Below are 23,456 nucleotides of genomic sequence, written 5' to 3'. Positions count from 1 at the left end.
TACCAATAGGACAACTGGATATAAAAGCTGTAGTGGTAACATACAAAAGACCTTTAATAAGATGCTAATACATGCTACAAACATTAAAAAAACATTACACTACACAAAAGAAGCCTCATAAAAAAATATCACACATTACATGATGCCTACTGAAAACATAAAGTAAATTCAGAGATAAAGAAAATCAGTGACTTCCGGTGACTAGACAAAAGTGGAAAAGAGAAAGACAGTTTAATGGATGAAATCTGTTTAGAAATTAATGAAGAAATTTTAGAACTAGTTAGAGGAGACAGTTGTACAACCTTCTGAAAACAATGATGGGCACTGTTTTGTAAATGCCTAAGAAAATGAAGAACTGGGCAACCACCAGCGGCTAAAAATTAAAAAAAAAGTCAGACTTCATGTGCTGCCTTCTATCTAACTATTACTAAGTTTCCTGTTCAAGCCGTAAGAAACGTGAGTGACTGGATCTAAATCCCAATGGCCAGTACTATGAGTGTAGGACAACACATTAAATTATGTCAGTGGGTGAAGTCAGCAAATTCAGAATCAGATATCTCAACACTCAAGAGGTGGAGGCAGGCAGAACCTGTGCGTTCTCAGCCGTCACATACTGAGATGGCTTCAGGCAAAACAGAAATAAAATGGGATTATGTCATGAGTAAAGAATGACCACAAAATAAGCAATGAAAAGGACAAGCATATAATCAAACTATTAATTTTTCTTAACTTTCACTTATATCAAAAAAGATTCTGTTAAAAAAGCAATTAATAGCTGGGCAGTGGTGGCACACGCCTTTAATCCCGGCACTCTGAAGGCAGAGGCAGGTGATCTCTGAATTCAAAGCCAGCCTGGTCTATAATAGCTTTTTCCAGGACAGTTAGAACTGTTACATAGAGAAATCCTGTCTCGAAAAACAAAAACAAACAATCAAACAAACAAACAACAAAAAAAACCCAAAATAAAAACAACAACAAAAGCATTAAGAAAAACTTGGCATAAGCAAATGTGAAGTTTTTTCTCAGTAACTATGAAGAGGCTCCTTTCTAGGTTATATTTGAACCTATTTGAAGCCTGGTGCCTGAGAGATAAAACCGCACAACTCTCCTCAGCTATGAGTCAATGGGAGCTCCTAATTTCTGTTTTTGTAGTCCCAAAACCTGACCTGACCTCTCTCCACAGAATTAAGTCCCATGATATCCAAAATACGTTTCCTTCCATGATGAAGGTTAAAACATACTCCCCCTGACCCTCCAGTCTTTCCTAACAGGCCTGACAATTCTCAAGTGTGTCGTTTGTGTAGGTAGAGTGGGCGTTGTTACTGAACAGCAACAAATATCAGGAAAATAAAAGAAAGGCAGACATCTTTAGAAAACAAATCAAATGGTATTTACCTTTTAAAACTGTTCCTTTTATCAACTGTTAGTTATGTTTGGTTTACTTTTTAGTTCCACAAAGAATGCTAATAACTCTAATATCAACCTTTCCTAGTACCCTGGGTATTTTTTTTTTTTTTTGCAAGGGGTCTTGTTTCCACAACTGAGGAATTCCTTAGATTTAGTAGTGATAACCCTTTGTGTGCATTAGGCGAATTGTGAATAAGACTTAAATCATAGACAAGTTTTTCAACCAAGTATTAAAAAACTTGGCTATAAAAATTACTTCACAGAAACATCTCAGAAAGGATCATAAATACAGACACTATGCCAACTTATAGACTATAACACTTCAAACTTTATCAAATCGTTTCTTATTAGAGCAATGATATAAATTATGCTTTGTACTAAAAAGTGGTTACATTAGCTGGGTAATGGTGGTGGCGCACATCTTTATTCCCAGCACTCAGGAGGAAGAGGCAGGCAGATCTCTGAGAGGTCAAGGACAGCCTAATATACAGAGTGAGTTTCAAGACAGTCAAGGGTACAAAAAGAAACCATCTCAAAAAATCAAAAAGGAAAAAAAAAGTAGCTAAATTAAACACTTTATAGATTTTTAAACACAAGTTAAAGAACAGGACTGGAATTATAGTTTACGTGGTAGATTAGGCTGACTAAAACCTTAGTTTTGATCCCTAGCCTGCAAATAATTAAAAACAAAATTTAAAGATAAAAGGTGAAGGGTAGATTGAACCAGTGACCGGGACAAGAGCAGGCATCAGACAGTGAACTCCACGAGAGCAGGAGTGGATCCAGATCAGGGTCATTTGCGGAAATAGAACTGGTACAGCAACCTAGGCCAGGGCAGGGGGAGCCTGAACCAGTCACCTAGGCCTGAGTGGGTCTGAGAAAGCAAGCTCCACGGGAGAAGGCGCGGATCCACTGGCGCTCGATGCAGGACGGAGCCGGCAACCTGGGCAAGAGCAGACCTGAGACAGTCAAATCCACAAGAGCAGGTACAGGGGAACAACTGCTGAGCAAGTGAGCCAGAGCCAGAGAAAGATGCAGGTCCAGACCTGAATCCAGAACCTTCAAGAGAACAGACCTAAGCCAGGACCCTTGTGGGTCTGGGCGGGAGTCTAGGACCTCCTAGGAACTAGGCCTGAGCCAGGACCTCTGTAGGTTCAAGGGTAGGTCTGGAACGTCAAAGAGAATAGGCAGGAACCAGAAACCTCTGCGGGTCCGAGCATGAGTCTGGGACCTCTGAGGGAGTAAGCCTGAGCAAGGTCCTCTCCGGGTCTGGGTGCATCTGAGCCTGGGAACTCTGAGGACTCTGATCAGAGCCAGAGTCCTTTTACAGGACCAACCACAAACCAGTGTACAGGACCAACTACAAACCAGGGACCTCTGCAGGAACGGATCCAGACCAGGACATTTACAGAAACAGGTCTGAGCCCACAACCTAGACTAGAGCAGGCCTAATAGAGCAAACTCTAAGGGAGCAGAGCACAGCCTGGGAGTGCTGAGAGACCTCCAGGAATACTGAGTGACCAACGGGATAACTAGAACCATGGCACTAACTGTACTATGAAGAATAACCATCTGAGCCTTGGATTCACTGGCACCTAGAAGATTAATCAACAGAATCACAGACGGCTCCAACCACACCTATTAGAGGAAAAGATGAGTAGACAAGGTAAGAACACATGCAACACCACAAAGAACAACACCACACTAATAAAACCTAAAGACCCTACAACAGCAAGACTTGAACAACCAAATATGGATGAAGGAGACGAAACTGACCTACAAAATAACTTCAGGAGAATGTTTGAGACTCTTAAAAAGGAAATGAGAAATTCCCTCAAAGAAATGGAGGAAAAGACAAACAATTAGAAGACATCAGGAAATCCCTTAAAGAAAACAAAGAAAAAGCAATCAAACAGATCAAAATAAACGACCCAAGACTTGAAAACTGAAATAGAGACAAGAAAGAAAACACAAGCCGAGGGAATTATAGAAACAGAAATCATGAGAAAACGATCAGGAACCACAAACACAAGCATGAACAGCAAGATACAGAAGATGGAAGAGAGAATCTCAAGCGCTGAAGATACAATAGAGGAAATAAACTTGTCAAAGAAAACATTAAATATAACAAAAACTTATCCCAAAATATCCAGGAAATATGGGACACCATGAAAAGGACAAACCTAGGAGTAACAGGGATAGAAGGAGAAGTTCAACTCAAGCAGGGCAGTGGTGGCACACGCCTTTAGCCCCAGCACTCAGGAGACAGAGGTAGGCAGATCTCTGTGAGTTCCAGGACATCCTGGGCTACAAGATCTAGTTCCAGGACAGGTTCCAAAGCTACAAGGAAATCCTGTCTCAAAAAAACAAAAGCAAAGCAAAAAAAAAAAAAAAAAAAAAAAAAGAAAAGAAGCTCAACTCAAAAGCACAGAAAATATATTTAACAAAATCATAGAAGAAAACTTTCCCAACCTAAAGAAAGATATGCCTATGAAGTTACAAGAAGCTTACAAAATGCCAGACTGGATCAAAAAAAAAAATCGTCCTTGCCACATAATAATCAAAACAATAAACATACAGAATACACAAAGAACATTAAGAGCTGCAAAGGAAAAAGGACAAGTAACATATAAAGGCATGAAAGACCCAGATAAATTCAGACGCCTCTAGCGGAAAGAGTGGAGATAAAAAAAATCTAGCAGGGAGAGAAGAATCAAAAATCTAGGTTAGCTGGTTCAGTGAACTAGCTGACCATAAAGTTAGATTATAATCTTGAGGATAACCTTGAAAAACAGGGAGTTACCACCTTGTGATTATCACTGGAATTCTCGGAGTTTTTCAATGATCACTGGTATTTTCAGAATTTTCCAATGACACCCTCCCTACCCCCTTTGGGTTATTAGGTTATGGTTTCTTCCCTTAAATACCCCTTCTCCTAGCTACTCGGGTCAAACTCTCTACCCCTGCGTGGGAAATGAGTTTCGGCCCCACTGCACTGGTCCCTGTCCTGTCAATAAACCTCGTATGATTGCAGCAAGGTCTCTTGTGAGTTCCTGGAGTGTCCTGTTATCCCAAGACTTGAATGAGAGTCTCCCCACTCTGGGGGGTCTTTCAGGCAGACCTACCAGAATAACACTTGACTTCTCATTGGAGACAATGAAGGCCAAAAGGTTGTAATCAAGTGTTATGCAGATATTAAGAGAACACAGATGCCAGTCCAGACTATTATACCTAGCGAAGTGTTCAATACCAAAGAAGGACAAAACAATATTTAACCATGACAACACCAAATTTAACCAATACCTAGCCACAAACACAGCCCTATACAAAATACTAGAAGGAAAACTCCAACCCAAAGAAGTTGGCCACATCAAGAAAAACACAAGACAATTGATGGTCTCATAGTGGCAAATACCAAAGAAGGGGGAAACGCACAAATTAGCATCACCAACAATGAAAACTAAATTAACAGAGATAGCAATCACTGGTCATTAATATCCCTTAATATAAATGGACTCAACTCATCTATAAAAAGATACAGGCTAACAGGTTGGATATAAAAACAGAATCCATCCTTCTTCTGCATACAAGAAATGCATCTCAACCTCAAAGAGAGACATCATCTCAGAGTAAAAGGTTGGGAAAAAAAATACCAATAAAATGGACCTAAGAAACAAGCAGGTGTAGCTATCCTAATATATAACAAAATAGACTTCAAGCTGAAATCAGTCAAAAGGAACAAAGAAGGTCATTTCATATTAATTACAGTAAAAATCTATCAAGAGGAAATTTCAATACTGAACACCTATGCCCGAAATACAAGGGCACCATCATATGTCAAATCATATGTCAAAGAAACACTTCTAAAGCTTAAATCATACATAAGCAAATTAAACAAACCTGTAACTGCTAAAGAAATAGAAACAGTCATCAAAACTCTCCCAACCAAAAAAACCCCCAGCACTAGATGGTTTCAGCTCAGAATTCTACAAGACTTTCAAAGAAGAACTAATACCAATAGAATAGTCCTCAAATTGTTCCACACAATAGAAACAGAAGAAACATTGCCAAACTCTTTTTATGAAGCTACAATTACCCTGATATGAAAACCACAGAAAGACATTACTAAAAAGGAGAATTACAGACCAATCTCACTCATGAACATTGATGCAAAAACACTAAATAAAATATTGGCAAATCGAATCTAGGAACACATCAGAACCCTCATCCACCATGACCAAGTCAGCTTCATCCCAGAGGTGCAGGGATGGCTCAACATACAAAAATCAACCATATAAACAACCTGAAAAATAAAAACCACATGATCATCTCATTAGATGCCAACAAAGATTTTGACAAAATACAACATCCCTTCATGAAAAGGTCATGGAGAGAGCAGGGATACAAGGAACATACCTAAACATAATAAAGGCAATATACAGCAAGCCAACAACCAACATCAAAATAAATGGAGAGAAACTCCCAGCGAATCCACTGAAATGAGGAACAAGACAAGGTTGTCCACTCTCTCCATATCTATTCAATATAGTTCTTGAGGGCCTAGCTAGGGCAATAAGACACCAAAAGGAGGTCAAGGAAAAACAAATCAGAAAAGAAGTCAAACTCTCACTATTTGCTGATAATATATGATGGTTTATATAAGCGACCCCAAAAATTCTACCAAGGAACTTCTACAACTCATAAACACTTTCAGTCATATAGCAGGACACAAGATTAACTCAACAAAATCAGTACTCCTGTACACAGATGATAAATGGGCTGGGGAAGAAATCAGAGAAACATCACCCTTCACAACAGCCATAAATAGCATAAAATATCCCCGAGTAACTAACCAAACAAGTGGAAGACTTCAAGAACTTTAAATCTTTGAAGAAAAAAAACTGAAGACACCAGAGAGTTCAAAGATCTCCCATGCTTGTGAGTAGGCAGTATTAACATACTAAAAATGGCACTCTTACCAAAAGCAATCTAAAGATTCAACACAATGCCCATGAAAATCTCAGCAAATTTCTTCACAGACCTTGAAAGAACGGTATTCAACTTCATATGGAAAAGCAAAAAACAGAATAGCCAAAACAATATTGTACAATAAAAGAACTTCTGATGGCATCACAACCCCTGACTTCAAACTCTACTACAGAGCTACAGTACTGAAAACAGCCTGGCATCGGCATTAGAACAGATAGGAGGACAAATGGAACCAAATCAAAGACCTGGATATTAATCTACACACCTTTGAGCACCTGATTTTTGACAAAGAAGGAAAAAATATCAAATGGAAAAAAGAAAGCATATTTAACAAATGGTGCTGACATAACTGAATATCAACATATAGAAGAATGAAAATAGGAAGGACGGTGGTGGTGCATGCCTTTAATCCCAGCACTAGGGAGGCAGGAGGATCTCTGTGAGTTTGAGGCCAGCCTGGTCTACAAGAGCTAGTTCCAGGACTGGCTCCAAAGCAACACAGAGAAACCCTGACTCAAATAGATAGATAGGTAGAAAGACAAATAAATAAATAAATAAATAAATAAATAAATAAATAAATAAATAAATAAATAAATAAAATGAAAATAGATCTATATCAATCACCATGCACAAAACTCAAGACAAAATGGATCAAAGACCTCAACATAAAGCCAGCCACACTGAACCTCATAGAAGATAAAGTGGGAAGTACACTTGAACGCATTGGCACAGGGAACCACTTCCTAAATATAACCCCAGCAGTACAGACACTGAGAGAAACAATTAATAAATGGGATATCCTGAAACTGAAAAACTTCTGTAAAGCAAAGGACACAGTAAACAAGACAAAATGACAGCCTCCAGAATGGGAAAAGATCTTCACTAACCCCACATCAGACAGAGGTCTGATCTCCAAAATATACAAAGAACTCAAGAAATTGGTCATCAAAAGAACACATAATCCAATTAAAAAAAAATGGAGTACAGACCTAAACAGAGAACTCTCAACAGAGGAATCTAAAATGGCTGAAAGACACTTAAGAAAATATCCAACAGGGACTGGAGAGATGGCTCAGCGGTTAAGAGCATTGCCTGCTCTTCCAAACGTCCTGAGTTCAATTCCCAGCAACCATATGGTGGCTCACAACCATCTGTAACGAGGTCTGGTGCCCTCTTCTGGCCTGCAGGCATACACGCAGACAGAATGTTGTATACATAATAAATAAATAAATATAAAAAAAAAGAAAATGTCCAACAGTCTTAGTCATCAGAGAAATACAAATCAAAACAACTCTGAGATTCCATGTTACACCTGTAAGAATGGCCAAGATCAAAAACACTGATGACAACTTACGCTGGAGAAGTTGTGGGAAAAGGGAACACTTCTGCATTGCTGCTGGGAATGCAAGCAGGTACAACCCCTTTGGATGTCAGTGTGGTGGTTTCTCAGAAAATTAGGAAACAACCTTCCTCAAGACCCACAATTACCACTTTTGGGTATATATTCAAAGGATGCTCAAGGACATGTGCTCAACTATGTTCATAGCAGCATTGTTTGTAATAGCCAGGACCTGGAAAGAACCTAAATGCCCTTTGGCCAAAGAATGGATAAGGAAAATGTGGTACATTTACACAATGGAGCACTGCACAGCAGAAAAAAATAACGTCATCTTGAATTTTGTAGGCAAATGAATGGACCTAACAAACATCATTTTGAGTGAGGTAATCCAGACCCAGAAAGACAATTATCACATGTACCCACTCATAAGTGGTTTTTAAACATAAATCAAAGAAAACCAGCACACAAATCACAATCCCAGAGAACCTAGACAGCAATGAGGACTCTAAGAGAGAAATACATAGATCTAATCTACATGGGAAGTTAAAAAGACAAGATCTCCTGAGTAAACTGGGAGCATGGAAACCTTGGGAGAGGGTTGAAGGGGAGGGCATAGGAAGGGAGGGGAGCAGAGAAAAATGTAGAGCAGAATAAAAATCAGTTTTAAAAAAAGAGGAAAAAAAAAGTGAAGGGTGAAAACTGTGATTTCTACTTGTATGAGGACATGGAGTGTCAAGTTCCGAGGCACAGAAAGTAAGATGGTGGTTATAGAGCACTGCAGGGAGGAAGGAATCAGAGTTACTGTGTAATAAGTAGTTACTATAGGATGATAAAAATGGTTTGGAGATTTGTGGACAGACGTATAGTAATGTTGAATGTATTCAATGAAACTGAAATATACACGTAAAAAGGCTTAAAATGGGAGCTGACGAGATGGCTTTGTTGGTAAAGGCTTACCATGTAAGTCTAGCAACCTGAGTTCAATGCCTAGAAACCAAGTTAAGATAGAGAGAATGAGCTAACTCTCTACCAAGTTTTCTCTGACCACCCCACCAATATGTGCCCCATTACAACACATATCTCTGTCTACCATGCATTACACAGATCACAATAATAATAAAATAAAACAAAAACTTAAAATGGTAAATTTTATGTGCCATATACTTTACATGAAAAAAGTATTACCTTGAAGGTCTCCAATCATCTCAGAATCATGCCCTCTGTCTCTTCGCTCAGCTTCCAATATAGCTTGCAGCTGGTAGTAATCTTTGTCTGCTTGTGACTTGGAATTCTCTAAAATTCTGTTTCTCTCTTGTAATTCTCTGTTCAGGGACTCTAGTTGACTAATTGACTTGCTCATCTCTGTGTGACTCTTCCTTAATCTTACAGCTGTGTCTGATTCTGTCCTAAGTAAGTCATTGGCTTCTTCTAACTATTAAAAAAGAAAGAATTTTGACCAAACATGATCATGTTTCTTTTAATTAACTATGATTTTAAAAGACCCCACTGAAGAACTTACCTGTTTCTGTAATTGTGTCAACTTCTCGTTAGCAAGCTGTGAGCTCTGACTCACTTTCCGTAAGTCTTCCAACTGGTCCTTTAGTGTAGAAACTAGAAAGTCAAAGAGTATGTAGATATGACAAACCTTTTATTAGAAAAGAAAATCTTTTTTTTTTAAATGAAATTTATTCTTGGACGACAACAATCAGTGAAATTAGGTCCATTCCCACTCCCCAAATCGCATTCTATCTTACAAGTTTTTATATTCTAAATCCATTAAAAAATAGAGCATTGCCAGGCAGTGGTGACATATACCTCTAATCCCAGTACTTGGAAGATAGAGGTAGGCGGCTCTGTGAATTCAGGCCAGCCTAGTCTACAGAGCTAGATTCACAACAACTAAGGAGACAGAAAGAAACCCTGTTTTGAAAAAACATACAAAAAGCAACAAACAGAACAGAATTTTATAATATAGAGTAAGACAGCTTTGATTCCGTTATTATAGCATTCTAGATTCTTTTATGGCCTTCATGTGACCAATCTACTGGTGTAATAATTCAAAGCTCATTTTTGCTGGGTGCCCTCCCTACCCCCGCTTTGAGATTTGATTTACCATGCCCTGCTGGCTCTTCTCAAACACAAGAGCTCAAGTGACTCTCCCTCCTGCCTTAACCCCCTAAGTGCTGGTATACAGGAATGTACCACCACATTTATTTATAAAGGTAGTTTTTTATTTGTTGTTGAACAGTAAAATTACTTGAATTAATTCAGTATTTTTAAAATGGCGAAAAATTAAAACATAGTAAACAGTAGTGTAACAAGGATTCTTCCCTGTTTATTCTCCCTTAACTGGCTCTTCTCCCAGAACTACTATTAGCTTCTGCCTTCTTAGCACAATCTATGAATCAATATTCTAAGATGGAACTAAATATATCATATACATGTTTTCACACGTATATCTATGGAAATACATATTTAATGACATGATTTCCTTTCTTCTATTAAGCTGATAATTCAATATCTTTATATCACTAAGTACATTTTTATCAATCCCATATAAAGAGCCTTATGTATACATCAGATTTTTATATATATATATGTACATTTATAAAACAAACTAGAAATAAAATCATTGTTATCAAATTGCTTAAAAAAAACTTAGATAGTTCAGTGGCAGTGTTTGCCTAGGTAGTCAAGCATTTTTTGAAAAAACAATTTACCTTCATTTTCTACATTTCTTCTCTTTTCATTTTCTTGTTCTATTTTTCTTTGATATTCATTAATTCTATGTTGTAGCAACATCTTTTCTTTCTCAATTTGAGACACTGTAGATTCTAGATTTCTTCTTTGATTCCCCTAAAATTATAATGACAAGTTACAATCGCAAACAATACTAATTGACAGTTTGCTTTTTAAAAATATTTCAGATGAAACCTTAAGATGCATTTTTTGCTTAAAATCGGGTTGCATATTCTATTCTTTTCAGTTGTGGCTACAGCATACATGTGGATGTAATAGCTATCAGGTACCTTCCTCTATTGTTTCTCCACGTATCATGTGAAATATGGTCTCTCACTGAGACTATGGCTTACCTGTCTCTGTACCGTTTTACCAAACTAAGGTTATAGTCATGTTCAGCCACACCCTGAGTCTCATGCAGAACACTGTAATGACAGCTTTGTAATAACAGATAAAGCATGTGTCTTACAAAAAAATGAGACACTCTACTTGATCTAGACACAGATACACCTTCTGTGTCTAAACTACCATAAACAGCATTACCACTGTTGGCAGGTTTTTTTGAACCTTTGTTTTTACGTTTAAGACTTGGCACCAGAATATTCTGCTTTACTAGGTGCTTTTCTAGATGTTCCTATCTATAAGCAAACACTATCTTTTATGTAAGATATTATCAGAAAGATCTGTAGAAGTGATATAGATCTCCATTTTTCCAGTTCTAAGATTTTGCCATTTTAACTTTAAACTCATTGTGTATGTGAAGGTTAGAGGGTAACTCTTAGGAATCTACTTCCTCCTGCCACCTTATAGAATGTAGGGTGGTACTCAGGTTATTAGGTCTACACACAAGAGCCTCTGCCTACCGAGCCATCTCTTTTAACTTTAAATCCAACTTGAAGCTGGCACACATGTATAATCTCAGCAAGCAAGAGACTGTGTTAAGATTAGAAGCATGAGTCATCACCTTTACATTTACGTTTAAATCTACAATTAAGTTAGTGGTCACAAGGCATGACACATTAAGGTTCAGATCTTTCTTGGCTTACAATTATTCCAATACTGTTTGTTTAAAGAACTCCTACTCCACCAAAATGTTTTTGCAACTTTGTCAAAGGTCAGTGGGCCACAATTGTGAGGGTTTATTTCTGTTCTTCATTCTGTTTTCCTGATAGTCTTCAGTCGGTATCATGCAATTTTGATCAGTTTGTTTGTTTTTGTTTTTTGAGACAGGGTTTCTCAGTGAAACAGTTCTGGCTGTCCTGGAACTCACTATATAGACTAGGTTGATCTATACAGACTAATAGAGATCTGCCTGCCTCTGCCTTCTAAGTGCTGGGATTAAAGGCATGAACAACCACTGCCCGGCCAGTTTTGATCACTTATAGTTACCATTTTTCTAAACAAACCATTGTGCCTCCTGCACAAAACATCTGGACAGGCTTAGCACTTCCTTTCTGATCTTTTTTTGGTTATATGATTTATTGTCCTGACTATAACTTCTAGTACTGGCTAAATAATGATGAGAACTGATGTGTTTTTGCTGTAACAGTCTTTAAGGGAAGTATGTACTCTTTTATAATTAGGTAGGAAGCAAACTGAACTATAGGTTAAATACATGCTGTTTATCAACTTAAGTTTCTAAGAATTTTTACCATGAATGGATACTGCATTTTACTTAATGCTTTTCTGCATTAACTGATAAGATCATTTGGTTTTTCTTCTTAATTACACTGATTGACTTAAAAATATTAAATGAATGTTACATTTCTGAAATAAACTATAGTCAGATATATTATCTTTTTATGTGCTGCTGAGATCTATGTTAATGTTTTGCTAAGGACTTATATTTGTGGGTGATAGTGTTCCCTAGTTTTCTCTGTAGACTGTGATTATCAGTCTAACAAAATGAATTAGGAAGTGCTCTTATATGGAGGTGTTTTCATTTAAACTTGGCAGAATTCTTTAGTGAAGTTACTAGGTCATTGAGATCACATTTTTGTGGGGGTGGGAAGTTTTAAAATCATGGATTCACTTTCCTTACTGTTACACACCAATATTGAAATTACCTATTTTACACCGTGTGACTTATGGCATGTTGAGTGTTTTGCAATAATTTAATTCATTTAAACGACATGTTTAGAATTGTTCACATCATTCCTTCCACTCGCTTTCATTTCTGACGATGGTTCTGTTTTCCCTTTGTCATTCTTGCTAGAGGTTTGCCAATTTTGTGGATTTTTTTCAAACAAGTTCTTTTGTTCCATCTATTTTCTTCACTGTCATTTGCACTGACCTCAGCTTTTATCCTTTTCACTGCTTCTGTTAAGATTAGTCATTAGCAACTTTTCTTTTCATATAAACATGTATGCTATAATCTTCCCTTTAGGTACTGTGTTAACTGCATCTCACAAATTTTGATTTTGTATTTTCACTTCATTATGTAAGCTTTTCAATAACAAAAAGCTTCAACTTTTTTTTAATATAACAGCTCAAAAATATCAACATTCCAATGTATTTTTCATCTCCCTTCAGAGTGTCTCTTTTCATCATTTGACTTTCAGGTGTTTATTTTTCCTGCTGACTGTTACTCATTCTGACTTGATTACATTTTGGTCAGGACATTCTGATTCTTTTAAGCTTACTTTATGGCTCTGTATAGATCTGTCTTGGTATGTGGTCCTTAAGCCCTTGAAAAGAAACGTATATTCTGCCACAATTGAATAGATGTTGTTAATGATGTAGTTGTGTTCTATAAAGTCTACGATTGAATTTTGAGGCTGGAGGAGGGGAGACCCATAGTATTCCTACTATTTATTTTATTTTCTGAGACAGAGTCTAATGTATTTCAGGCTAGTCCTGAACTTGCTATACATCTGAAGATGACCTTGAACTTTTGTTCCTCCAGCTTCCATTTCCCAGGTATTAGGATTATAGACTTGTGCTACCATTCCTGTATGAGGTCCTGAGGACTGAACTCATGCTACATAAGCACTCTATAAACTGATGTACAGCTTCAGTCCCACATCCTGTGGTTTTTCTTGGGAATCAAGTACCCCAAGAGGTGTAGGTTTCCTCACTCTTCAAGATGTCTTCACATTTGTTTTACATTTAATGTATAGAAGTTTTAGTTATACTTGGTGGTAAGAAATGGAAGAGTTTTGCCTCTCTTAAGTAGGACTATACTAATTTAATAATTAAAGACAGTCCTCTCGATCTTGAATTCAGAAAGCTAAGTAACTTAAACCTAGTTCATCTGAATTTAGGACTGATTCCTGAAACACTGAGAATGAAATATACAGTACTAACCAAGACTAAATTCATACTGACCTGTAGCTAATGGTAAAATGCTGTCAAAAATCTTTAGATGACTACATTTATATCCTAAGCCACAAATTAAAGGGAAAAACATCACTAACAGATATATTTACTTCAGGAAAGAAAAACAGAACAATAAATTAAAAAAAGTAAATTATACACTAGAAGAATATTATAAAGATTATCTGTTTCTGCCTACGAAAGTCATCACACACAGTAGAAAATTTAACTAAACATAAAAATGTATCATATATTTGCACACAAGTATCTAGTAGGAAATGCTGTTTCTCTGTTAATGGAACCAGGCTGGCAGGAAAAACATAAACACTTCTAAATCCAGTTCTAAACCCTACTTGTTATGTGATATCAAGTCTATATCAATCATTTTGAAATATTTCATATTTTCTTCTTAATCTGCTTCTTTCTGACATAATTACAGCTTCTATTCTTGATCTCTTGCTATTTTTTTTGCTTTTCAACTATCAAAAACCACAAAACTGAAACCTATGTACTAAAATTTCAACATGGTCATAGGATAAAGCTGCACAAAACAAAAAAAAAACAAACAAAAAGAACAAAACAAAACAAAAAAAAACCTAAAGTATAATCTGTGCCCTTGAACCTGGAGTCTAAGGTAAAATTTTAAAATTTTCATCTTAATTTTCTGGTTAAGTTTTGGGATATCAAATTTTTCTCTAGACATGAATCATTGTGATGGGGACAAAAAATACTTAGTAAACTAAAAAGTACCTCTTCATCCAATTCTTTCATTATCTTGTCTAGTTTTATGTTTGAAGTTCTGCAAAAACAAAAACAGTAGATTATAAATACGTTTACTTTCATTACCCAGTGTTATGTTAACACCTACATTCTTTACTTTTTCACTTGATTTTTCTTAAAATATTCTCTCTCTCTTTCTCTGTGGAACAATGAATGTATTTTTTAAAGGCATACATATTACTATGATTAAAAGAAACCAACTATATCAAAAATAGTTACTTATTAATATACTAAATGGCATGGTGCAATAGCAATAATTGAAAGTAGTGATGAATATAAGTGATATGCACAGATAATGCAGCAATAGTAATACTGGAAAACATTTTGACTCCTATTGGCAAATATTCATGGCTAGTTACTGTCTATTATATGTAGACTGTTGCTTGGGGAAAAGAGAAAGGATACTCTGGAACCAGAAAGATGGGTCAGCAATAATAGGGCTTGCTTGCTGTATGCCTCATGACCTCAGCTGGGTTCCAGTCTAATATCCTCCACACACATAATTACCACAAACACGTGCCTCTGCATTGATATATACAATACTAATAAATTAAAGGAAAACGGTTACTTTTTCTCCTCCAAGTTTAAAGACCTCAAATTGTACATCTGCACTCTTGGGGAGAAGGTCTATGGACTTCAGACTAAGAATTCTTCAACTACCAGGCAGTGGTGGCACATGCTTTTAATCTCAGCACTCAAGAGGCAGAGGCAGGTAGATCTCTATAAATTGAGGCCAGCCTGGTCTACAGAGTGAGTTTCAGGACAGCCAAGGATACACAGAGAAACCTTAACTCAAACCCTCCCCCCCAAAGTATTCATCAAGTTCTTCATACAATAATTGCTATCAAGTAAAAGACAGTCATTCAATCTGCTGTAAAAGATTAAGTAAATGATGAAAAAGCCACACAGCAAATAAGTAAGTGCACCAATGGACAATGTAGGCAAAATTCTGAGATCTACTCAAAGGGTATTATCACCACAATTTGTTTTCTTTGGCTCTAAGAATAGTTCTGATCTAACACAGTGGGAATCAACCCATGGGTCATAACCCCTTTGGGAGTCACATCAGATATTCTTCATGTTTGATAGCCTTCATATCAGATATTTACATAATGATTCATAACCATAGCAAAATTATGAAGTTGCAATGAAATAACTTTATGGTTGGGGGTCACCATAACATGAGAAAGTGTATCAAAGGGTCACAGCATTAGGAATGTTGAGAATCACTATTCTACACATACCGTGTACATATGTACTCATGTGAATGTCTCAAATTCCTCATTCTACACATTCAAAACTAACCTGTTCTATATGGCTCCCTTCCACACTATTGCTTTTCTTCTAGAATGCCCAAGTACTATATATCAACAGGGAATTATTAACCCTGACTCATTTTTTTAACCAATTAAATAAAAAATAAACAAAAAGGCCAAGTACTGCCAAATACCTTGGGAGTTATTTTTAATCTGTAGGTGTGCATGTTTGTGGGTACGTGTGTGCAGGTGCACAGATGTGAAATTGACACCAGCTGTTTTCCTTGATTATGCACCACTTCTTTAACTAAAGGAAGTCTGGGAACTCAGAGTTTGTCAGTTTTGCCCAGTCTAGGTAGCCAGCTAGCCCAGAAGATCCATCTCTGTCATACCTATTAAGTACTGGGATTACAGGTGGTTGCCATGCCCACCTGGCCTAAATGTCAGTGGATGATGGAGAACCATTTTTTTACTTCTTTAGTGACTTTTAGTGTATTTCTACCATACACACGGTAAATTCCAAATCCCTTATCTGGTTTTAAAAAAAAAAAAAAGGCCTTTAATATTCTGGCCTTTCAGACTCGCCTAGGATCCTCTCTGGCTATTCTATCTTCTTATCTAACAGCTCATCAAGTTCCCTTACAAAGCCTACACATAAGTATAATTCCTGGACTTTAATATTTCCTACTACTCTTGCCACTCAACTTTCCAGCTCTGGTCTTTAAAAACATCCAATAAAGTAGGATAGGTAGCTGCTGATTCAACCCTCATTTTTTTTTCTTTTGGTCTATTTGTATTTTTGTTGTTTGTTTTTTAAGGGAGCAGGCATGGCTGTATATAAAGTCCAGGCTAGCCGTGAACTTGTGATCTTCCTGCTCTACCTCCTCAGTGCTGGGATTATAGATGTGGGCCACCAAACACTGCACACTTCTAATATGCTCCCGTATCATTTTATTCTCCTAACTTACCATATACCACACTAATTCATAATCAAATTATTTCCCTTATGTTTACAAACTCCACACAAACAAGGGCTATAGCTTCTTTTATTTAGCACTACATTGTTGGTACACACATTATTTTGACACAAACTGAAATCTTTGTTGAATGTATGTAACTAAAATTATTTGAGTGTCTAAATAGCCTACTATTCTTAATCCTCTTCCTCAGCCTCCTAAGGGCTGGTTAAACTGGTCATTTCCATTTCTTGAGGTTACAAATTTCAAATTTTTGTTTGTTTGTTTTTTTTTTTTTTTGGTTTTTCAAGACAGGGTTTCTCTGTAGCTTTGGAGCCTGTCCTGGAACTAGTTCTTGTAGACCAGGTTGGCCTTGAACTCACAGAGATCTGCCTGCTCCTGCCTGCCAAGTGCTGGAATTAAAGGCGTGTGCCACCACCGCCCAGCTTTTATATGACTATTATCCACTCATGGCTATTCTCATTCTTTACTCAAACCCTGTATCACCAACACCACCAGATACTTTTTAAAATCTTTGTTTTGCTTTTTTTTTTTTCGTTTTTTAGAGACAAGGTTTCTCTGTAGCTTTGGACAGCTTTAGCTGTTCTGGAACTAGCTCTTGTACACCAGGCTGGCCTAGAACTCAGAGATCTGCCTGCCTCTGCCTCCCAAGTGCTGGGATTAAAGGTGTGCACCACCATCGCCCGGCTTAATTTCTTCAAATTTTAAAGACTAATTTTATTTTAAAATATGTGTGCAGGTATGTCTGTGTGCAAGGTGTCACAGATGACCATGTAGTCCAGGAGAAGGCATTAGATTCCCTGGAGCTAGAGTTACAGGTGGCTGTGGCCATTCCACACAGCTTTTGCAAGAGCAGTAAGCATTCCTCACTGTTGAGCCATCTTTCCTATCCCTGGTGGGTTTTTTTTTTCCTGTAGAAACTTCTCAGTATTTATGTAAGTTTGTATCTATTCCTTTCCTCATTTCTATACTTTACTCTTAAAAACTCCTTCCAAATCCTGGCTTTAATTGTTTGTTCATTAGATTTTTTTAAAAAATTTTAAATTATACACTTAATTATATAATGTACCAGGAAAGGTAGGGAAAGAAAATCTTAATTATTTCATATGCCTCCCGCACTTTCAACTTTTCCCAATTCCATTTACTGAACAGAATATCTGTTACAATTATATTTCACTTATTCAATAACAGTCATAAAATGTAATTAAAAAGTTATTATTTGTAGCTGACAAGTACCAACATTATGCTGGTTATTTTAAAATACCTCAATTATTCTTCTATTTCAGTGGCTCTCAACTTTCCTAATATGCGACTCTTTCATACAGTTCCTCATGCTGTGGTGGCCCTAACCATAAAATTATTTCCATTGCTAGTTCATAAATGTAATTTTGCTACTATTTTGAATTGTAATGTAAATATTCAATATGCAGGACAGTCTTAGTTGAACCCTGTGAAGGGCTGTTTGATCCCTAAAGAGGTTGTTATTGACAAGCTGAAAACCACTGCTCTGTATCATAAATAAATGTTATCAATAAAATTTGATTCAACCAGGAAAAAGAAAATCAACAAACTATGTTCTAGAAAATCGCAGGGGAAGTACAAAAATGAGTAATTTTAGCTTATAAGATTATTTTGCACTTCAGAAAGCCCTTTCAAATAGCTAATTAAAACAATAATGAACGAGGCAACTAAATGAATTAAAACTAAACACACTTTTTAAAGCTACCATAGCAAATAGAGCTTACATAGTCTAAAGAAAACATGTATGTAACTAACATCAAAACAGATGCTTTCTTTCTCTCCTTTTTTGTAGTCCTAGGATCAAATCCAGGGTCATGTGTATGCTAAGTACCTACTCTACTGAAAACCTGCATGCCAAGCCATATATATATATATTACTTTCAGTTCGAGCCAAGACACTTTTTAAGAATGTGCATAAATAGAAACTTTTACATTCCATCTTGTATATACCTCCAGGTATTTATAGAGTATAAGTTCTAAAATATATACATAACTTCTAATATGAGAACATCATTGAAGAACAGTCTCACCTGCACTTCTGCTCCATTTCATCTTTTAATTGCATTTCATTATGCAGTTGTTCTTCAAGCTTGTAGATTGTTTTCTGTAAACTTTCCTGCTTTAATAAAAAAAAGTCCTTCATTCTATTAATGTCTAGAGAAATTAAAAGTAATACCTTTTGTTATTATTATATGGCTGTTTGAAGTAGGATTATTTATTTTAATCCTTTATCTTTCTCAATAATATTAATTGCTATTTTCTCAATATAATTGGGCATAATGCATGAATATCAATATACTGTATATTAGCCCAATATGTACATTTTTGTGTTTTATGTACCAGTTAATAATGTACAATGATCCAAAGACATAGGCAGAAAATATTACAGTGTACTAATAACAAAATTGTAAACAGAATGTTACAAAGAAAAGAAGTCACTTTTAATTTTATCAAAAATATACGTCTTTTCAGATAGATGTAACAGATCACAAAATTAGCCTAAAGGAGAAGGAGATAGAAAAAAGGCATTTTAGCAAGAATAGAGTCCAAAAGGAGAGAAGAAAACAACACATTTGGTAATGGAAAAAATCGAGTACAGCACAAGACATCACAGAGGAATTAACTCACATTGAATCTGAAGAAGTAAGTAGGACATCCTTGTATCCACAATAAAACTTGAGAACCTAAATTTATATTTTGTGGCTTAATATTGACAATCTAAAATAATATTCCAGGGCTACGTTTTAGTTTATTAAGAAGTGCTTGCTATAAAAGCACTCACATAAGCAACTGGACATGGTGGCACATGGTTGTAATCCCAGTACTAGACAGGGAGGTGACAATATGACACCTGAAGCTTCCTGGGCAGCTATCTCAGCCAATCAGTGAACTCTAGGATTAGTGAGGACCCTGAATCAAAGAATATGGTGGAGAACAACAGAGAAGATACTGGATCTGATCTCTGCACGCACAAATGCAACAACACACACATACACACACACCCCAATTTTACTTGTAAGATAAATAGTTAAAGATCAGTAGACTAGGAAAAGTATCCAGGTAAGAAGATAATTGAAATGATTCAGGCAAGAAAATGTGGATATATAGCAAAACCCTGATTCTAAGCATGAAGAGGAAAAAACAATCAAGCCCATTAGCTAGAAGATAGATCTAGAAAACTAATTTGAATAAAAAAGAATAGAGATACTACTATTAGGAAATGCAAGAATATGTAAGTGAAGGTTTGCACAGAAAAAGACCATGAATTTAGCTCTGGTCTAGTGTGAATGTGTCTGTCAAGTATCCAGGAGGAGAGAGATTCAGTTATGGAGTCAAGAGAAATAAAATGGGCATTCATGAGTTCCTATAGATACAAACATAGACAAGATCACAACTATGGGAAACATTTAATATTAATTGAGCAGTAGAAGGGGATCATGCACTGAGAGCTGAAAATTCAAAAAGTTATGAAAACAAAAAGAATTACTGTAATGGTCTGTCCTGTCCCTTTAAAGAGACAAATACAACCCACTCCCCTTTTCTGCTTCCAGCCTGCCCTCTCTGCCCCCCACTCTCTTCAGAAGAGGTGGCTGAGCACCCCCCCTACCTCTCCCCTCTTTCCTTTCCTTCCATAACCTTCTGAATAAACTGTATCGAGACTCTCTCTGCATGGCATGCGGATTCGTCTCTTTCCCTCACCAGCTGCAGCTCCTCGAGGGACCTGCTACCCCCGCTGACAAATCCTCCACCCAAGGTCTCTCACCCGCCACCTCCCACCCGCCTAGGACTCACAGAGGCCTGGGGTGGTGGGACCCAGGTGCCCTCGTGGCCCACTGCAGCCTCTCAGGAACTACAGCGTTTTACTGAAACCATTACAATTATGAGAACACTAGTTATAAAAGCTTGAAATTATAATGGTAAATACAACAACAACAACAACAAAAAGAAAAATAAGGAAAGTCAGTATCTAAAGCTATAAAAAAAACTGTTCATTTTATTTGGCTCTGCAATTTTCATCTCAGATAAGACTTTCAATATTATTAAAACTTGGATATTAAATAACAGATTTTTATAATTATTTCTAAGCTAACATAAATAGTACTGCAAAGGAATACCAATAGTCAATAGGCAGCTATCACTAGGAGAAATTTACAATCACCAGAAAAAAAAAAACAACTAAAAACAGACTAACCACAAACCAAACCAAACCAGAATAATCAAATAAACCAAACTGAAGATTTACTGAAGTACTAGTTACCTTACATCCTAAAAAAAAATCCAGGAAAGGCAAGATTACAAAAAAAAAATACTTTGTTACTTTCCCTAGGAAGAAGTATTTTCATTTTAAAAATTTCTGAGTCCCTAACAGTTATATATTATGACAACAGTTTCTGTAATGAAAATAGTAGCACTAATAATAAAAACGCAGAGGCAGGTATTGGGATTCAACTCGAAGATCAGAAAAGCAAAGCAGCCAAGCCACTAAAGAACTCTCACCTCTTTGAAAAAATCAAACTGAAAGAGCAAGTTCCTGTCTTATCCCCGCCTGCTGGGATTAAAGGTGTGCACAGCACCACCTGGCATTTATGGCAAACTAGCGTAGCTGCTGGGATTAAAGGTGTGTGCCACTACTGCCTGGTCTGTGTGGGTCTGTGTGGTTGTTTTGCGTTCTGATGGTCAGGCAAGCTTTACTTATTAAAATACAAATGAAATATCACTACAGAAAATTCAAAAGCCCACAGATTTGAAAGAAAACAGGGAGGGGCATAAGGGTGTACTTGAAGGGAGAAAGGGGAAGGAGGAAATGATTTTCAAAAATCAAGTGATTGAAAAAAGTTACAAAAACAAACAAACAAACAAAAAAACCTCCAAAGAAAAACGTCACCAGGGGCTGGAGAGATGACACAGTGGTTAAGAACACTTATCCCTCTTTCAGATGACCTCAGTTCAAATGCCTGTAACTCCAGCTCCAGGGGATCTGATACCTTCTTCTGACCTGCAAAAGTAGGACCTATATACATGTGGCTGGCTTGCTTGCTTACACACACACAATTTTTATAAAAAATGACTAGAGCAGAAAAGGTACTTGCACAGTTCCTTCCCCCTTTTCTCACTTCCTTTTTATCGTGTGCTCTGTTACCTTTAAGAGGAAACACATCAATAGGAAAACAATTCTACCACTTTTAAAAACAATGGTTACAGGCGCTTTGGAGGTTGAATGAGAAAGATCAGAAGTTTAAGGTCATCATAGCTAGTTAGAGGCCATTCTAAGCTATGAGACTATCTCAAAAAACAAAACCATGTTAAAAATAAACATACAGTATTTAAGGAAATGGTTCAGATGATACAGCGTCTTCCTAGGCCATAAGAAACCCTGATTTTCCCAGTATCACATAAACTGAAAGTAAGTGACCCGTACCTGTAAGATCAACACTTAAGATTAAGGGGCACAAGGATCAAGTTCATGGTCACCTGTGGCTAGATACTGAGTCTAAGGCCAGTAAGAGCTACTAGAACCTTGCCTCAAAACCAGCAAATGGGCTCAGCAGTAGTTAAGAGCACTTATGAACAGAGCTGAGGCCCCAACACCAATATCGGGCAGCTGACAACCACCTGTATCTCTAGTTCCAGGTGCTCAAAAGCGCACTGCAGTCTTTCACGGGTACCTGCAGTCACATGTTGCACTTACACATATCCAGGCATATACACATAAGCATAAAATTTTAAATCTTGAAAAAATGTAAAATAAAAATCAAAAAATAATTGCTACTCCTTTGCTTCGTGATTAAAAGTATATTAGTAAAACAATGAGGATATAAATCAGTGTCAAGCTTATAAGACACTGGCTTGGATCCCCGGTATTACAAAACTCCCAAACCCAAAACAAAAGCAAATAAAAAGCACCCTGTGTACACAAGGTATTTAAAGAATACTTTAAGGATAACAAAACAATTATTCCTAAAAGTAGGCATTTTCCCCAGCAAAGTTCTACTTAACTCACAAGGATCTTCTTAAATTTAAGGAAGGAAGGATGGCTTGTTTTTCAGCCACATCAACAGTAAGAATTCCTAACTAGAACACACCAAGTTCCTTAAAAATATATTTACTTATCATATATTCCAAATCCCAAAAAATAAAGAAATCAAGTTATGCTGAAAATACTAGTTATTCTCTATTTCCCCAACTCCCTTTCAACTCCCACCCCCTACTTGTCTTAAAACCTACAGTCTACATTACCTGAATCTGTTGTGCTGTGATTAGTCTCAGAACGTAAGAGAAAATAACAAACAAGAAAGGTGGGGATATCAAGTTACTTTCCCAATACCTTTCTTTGCTGTGTTTTGGTTTTCAATATTCAATGTTCCTCTTCTATGATGCCAGGCTTTCTAAGAGCTATGGCAACACAATTTTCTCTCCTTGCTCCCAGTAGTATAGGAGCAATGACTTTCCACTGCTGTTAATCCAAAGGTGCTTTCTCACCCTTTCTTATTCCATTTGATTGGTGTTTGTAGCATAACAGTCCCTTTATTAAATTCTTTGCAGGCCAGGCAGTGGTGGCACACACCTTTAATCCCAGCACTTGGGAGGCAAGTGGATCTCTGTGAGTTCAAGGATAGCCTGGTCTACAAGAGG

General features: G+C 36.8%; 1 protein-coding gene across 4 annotated transcripts in view; it reads right to left on the bottom strand.

The window, feature by feature from the left end:
* The window catches only part of Rock1 (Rho associated coiled-coil containing protein kinase 1), a 147,462-nt gene that overhangs the window by 55,023 nt on the left and 68,983 nt on the right, over window positions 1-23,456 (bottom strand). For 3 of the 4 annotated variants that reach the window (XM_085676327.2, XM_085676329.2, XM_048447991.3), the window contains exons 12-16: window positions 18,854-18,942; window positions 14,540-14,588; window positions 10,456-10,591; window positions 9,255-9,346; window positions 8,921-9,167 (exon numbers count right to left, since the gene is read on the bottom strand). In XM_085676327.2, the coding sequence (XP_085532453.1) occupies window positions 8,921-9,167; window positions 9,255-9,346; window positions 10,456-10,591; window positions 14,540-14,588; window positions 18,854-18,942 (613 nt within the window). The remainder of the gene's footprint in view (window positions 1-8,920; window positions 9,168-9,254; window positions 9,347-10,455; window positions 10,592-14,539; window positions 14,589-18,853; window positions 18,943-23,456) is intronic. The other variant, XM_085676328.2, reaches the window with a different exon arrangement.

The sequence above is a fragment of the Myodes glareolus genome, chromosome 13 (assembly GCF_982192425.1).
Source record: "Myodes glareolus chromosome 13, mMyoGla1.1, whole genome shotgun sequence".
Lineage (NCBI taxonomy): Eukaryota > Metazoa > Chordata > Mammalia > Rodentia > Cricetidae > Myodes > Myodes glareolus.
This window is presented reverse-complemented; position numbering and strand designations above follow the sequence as displayed.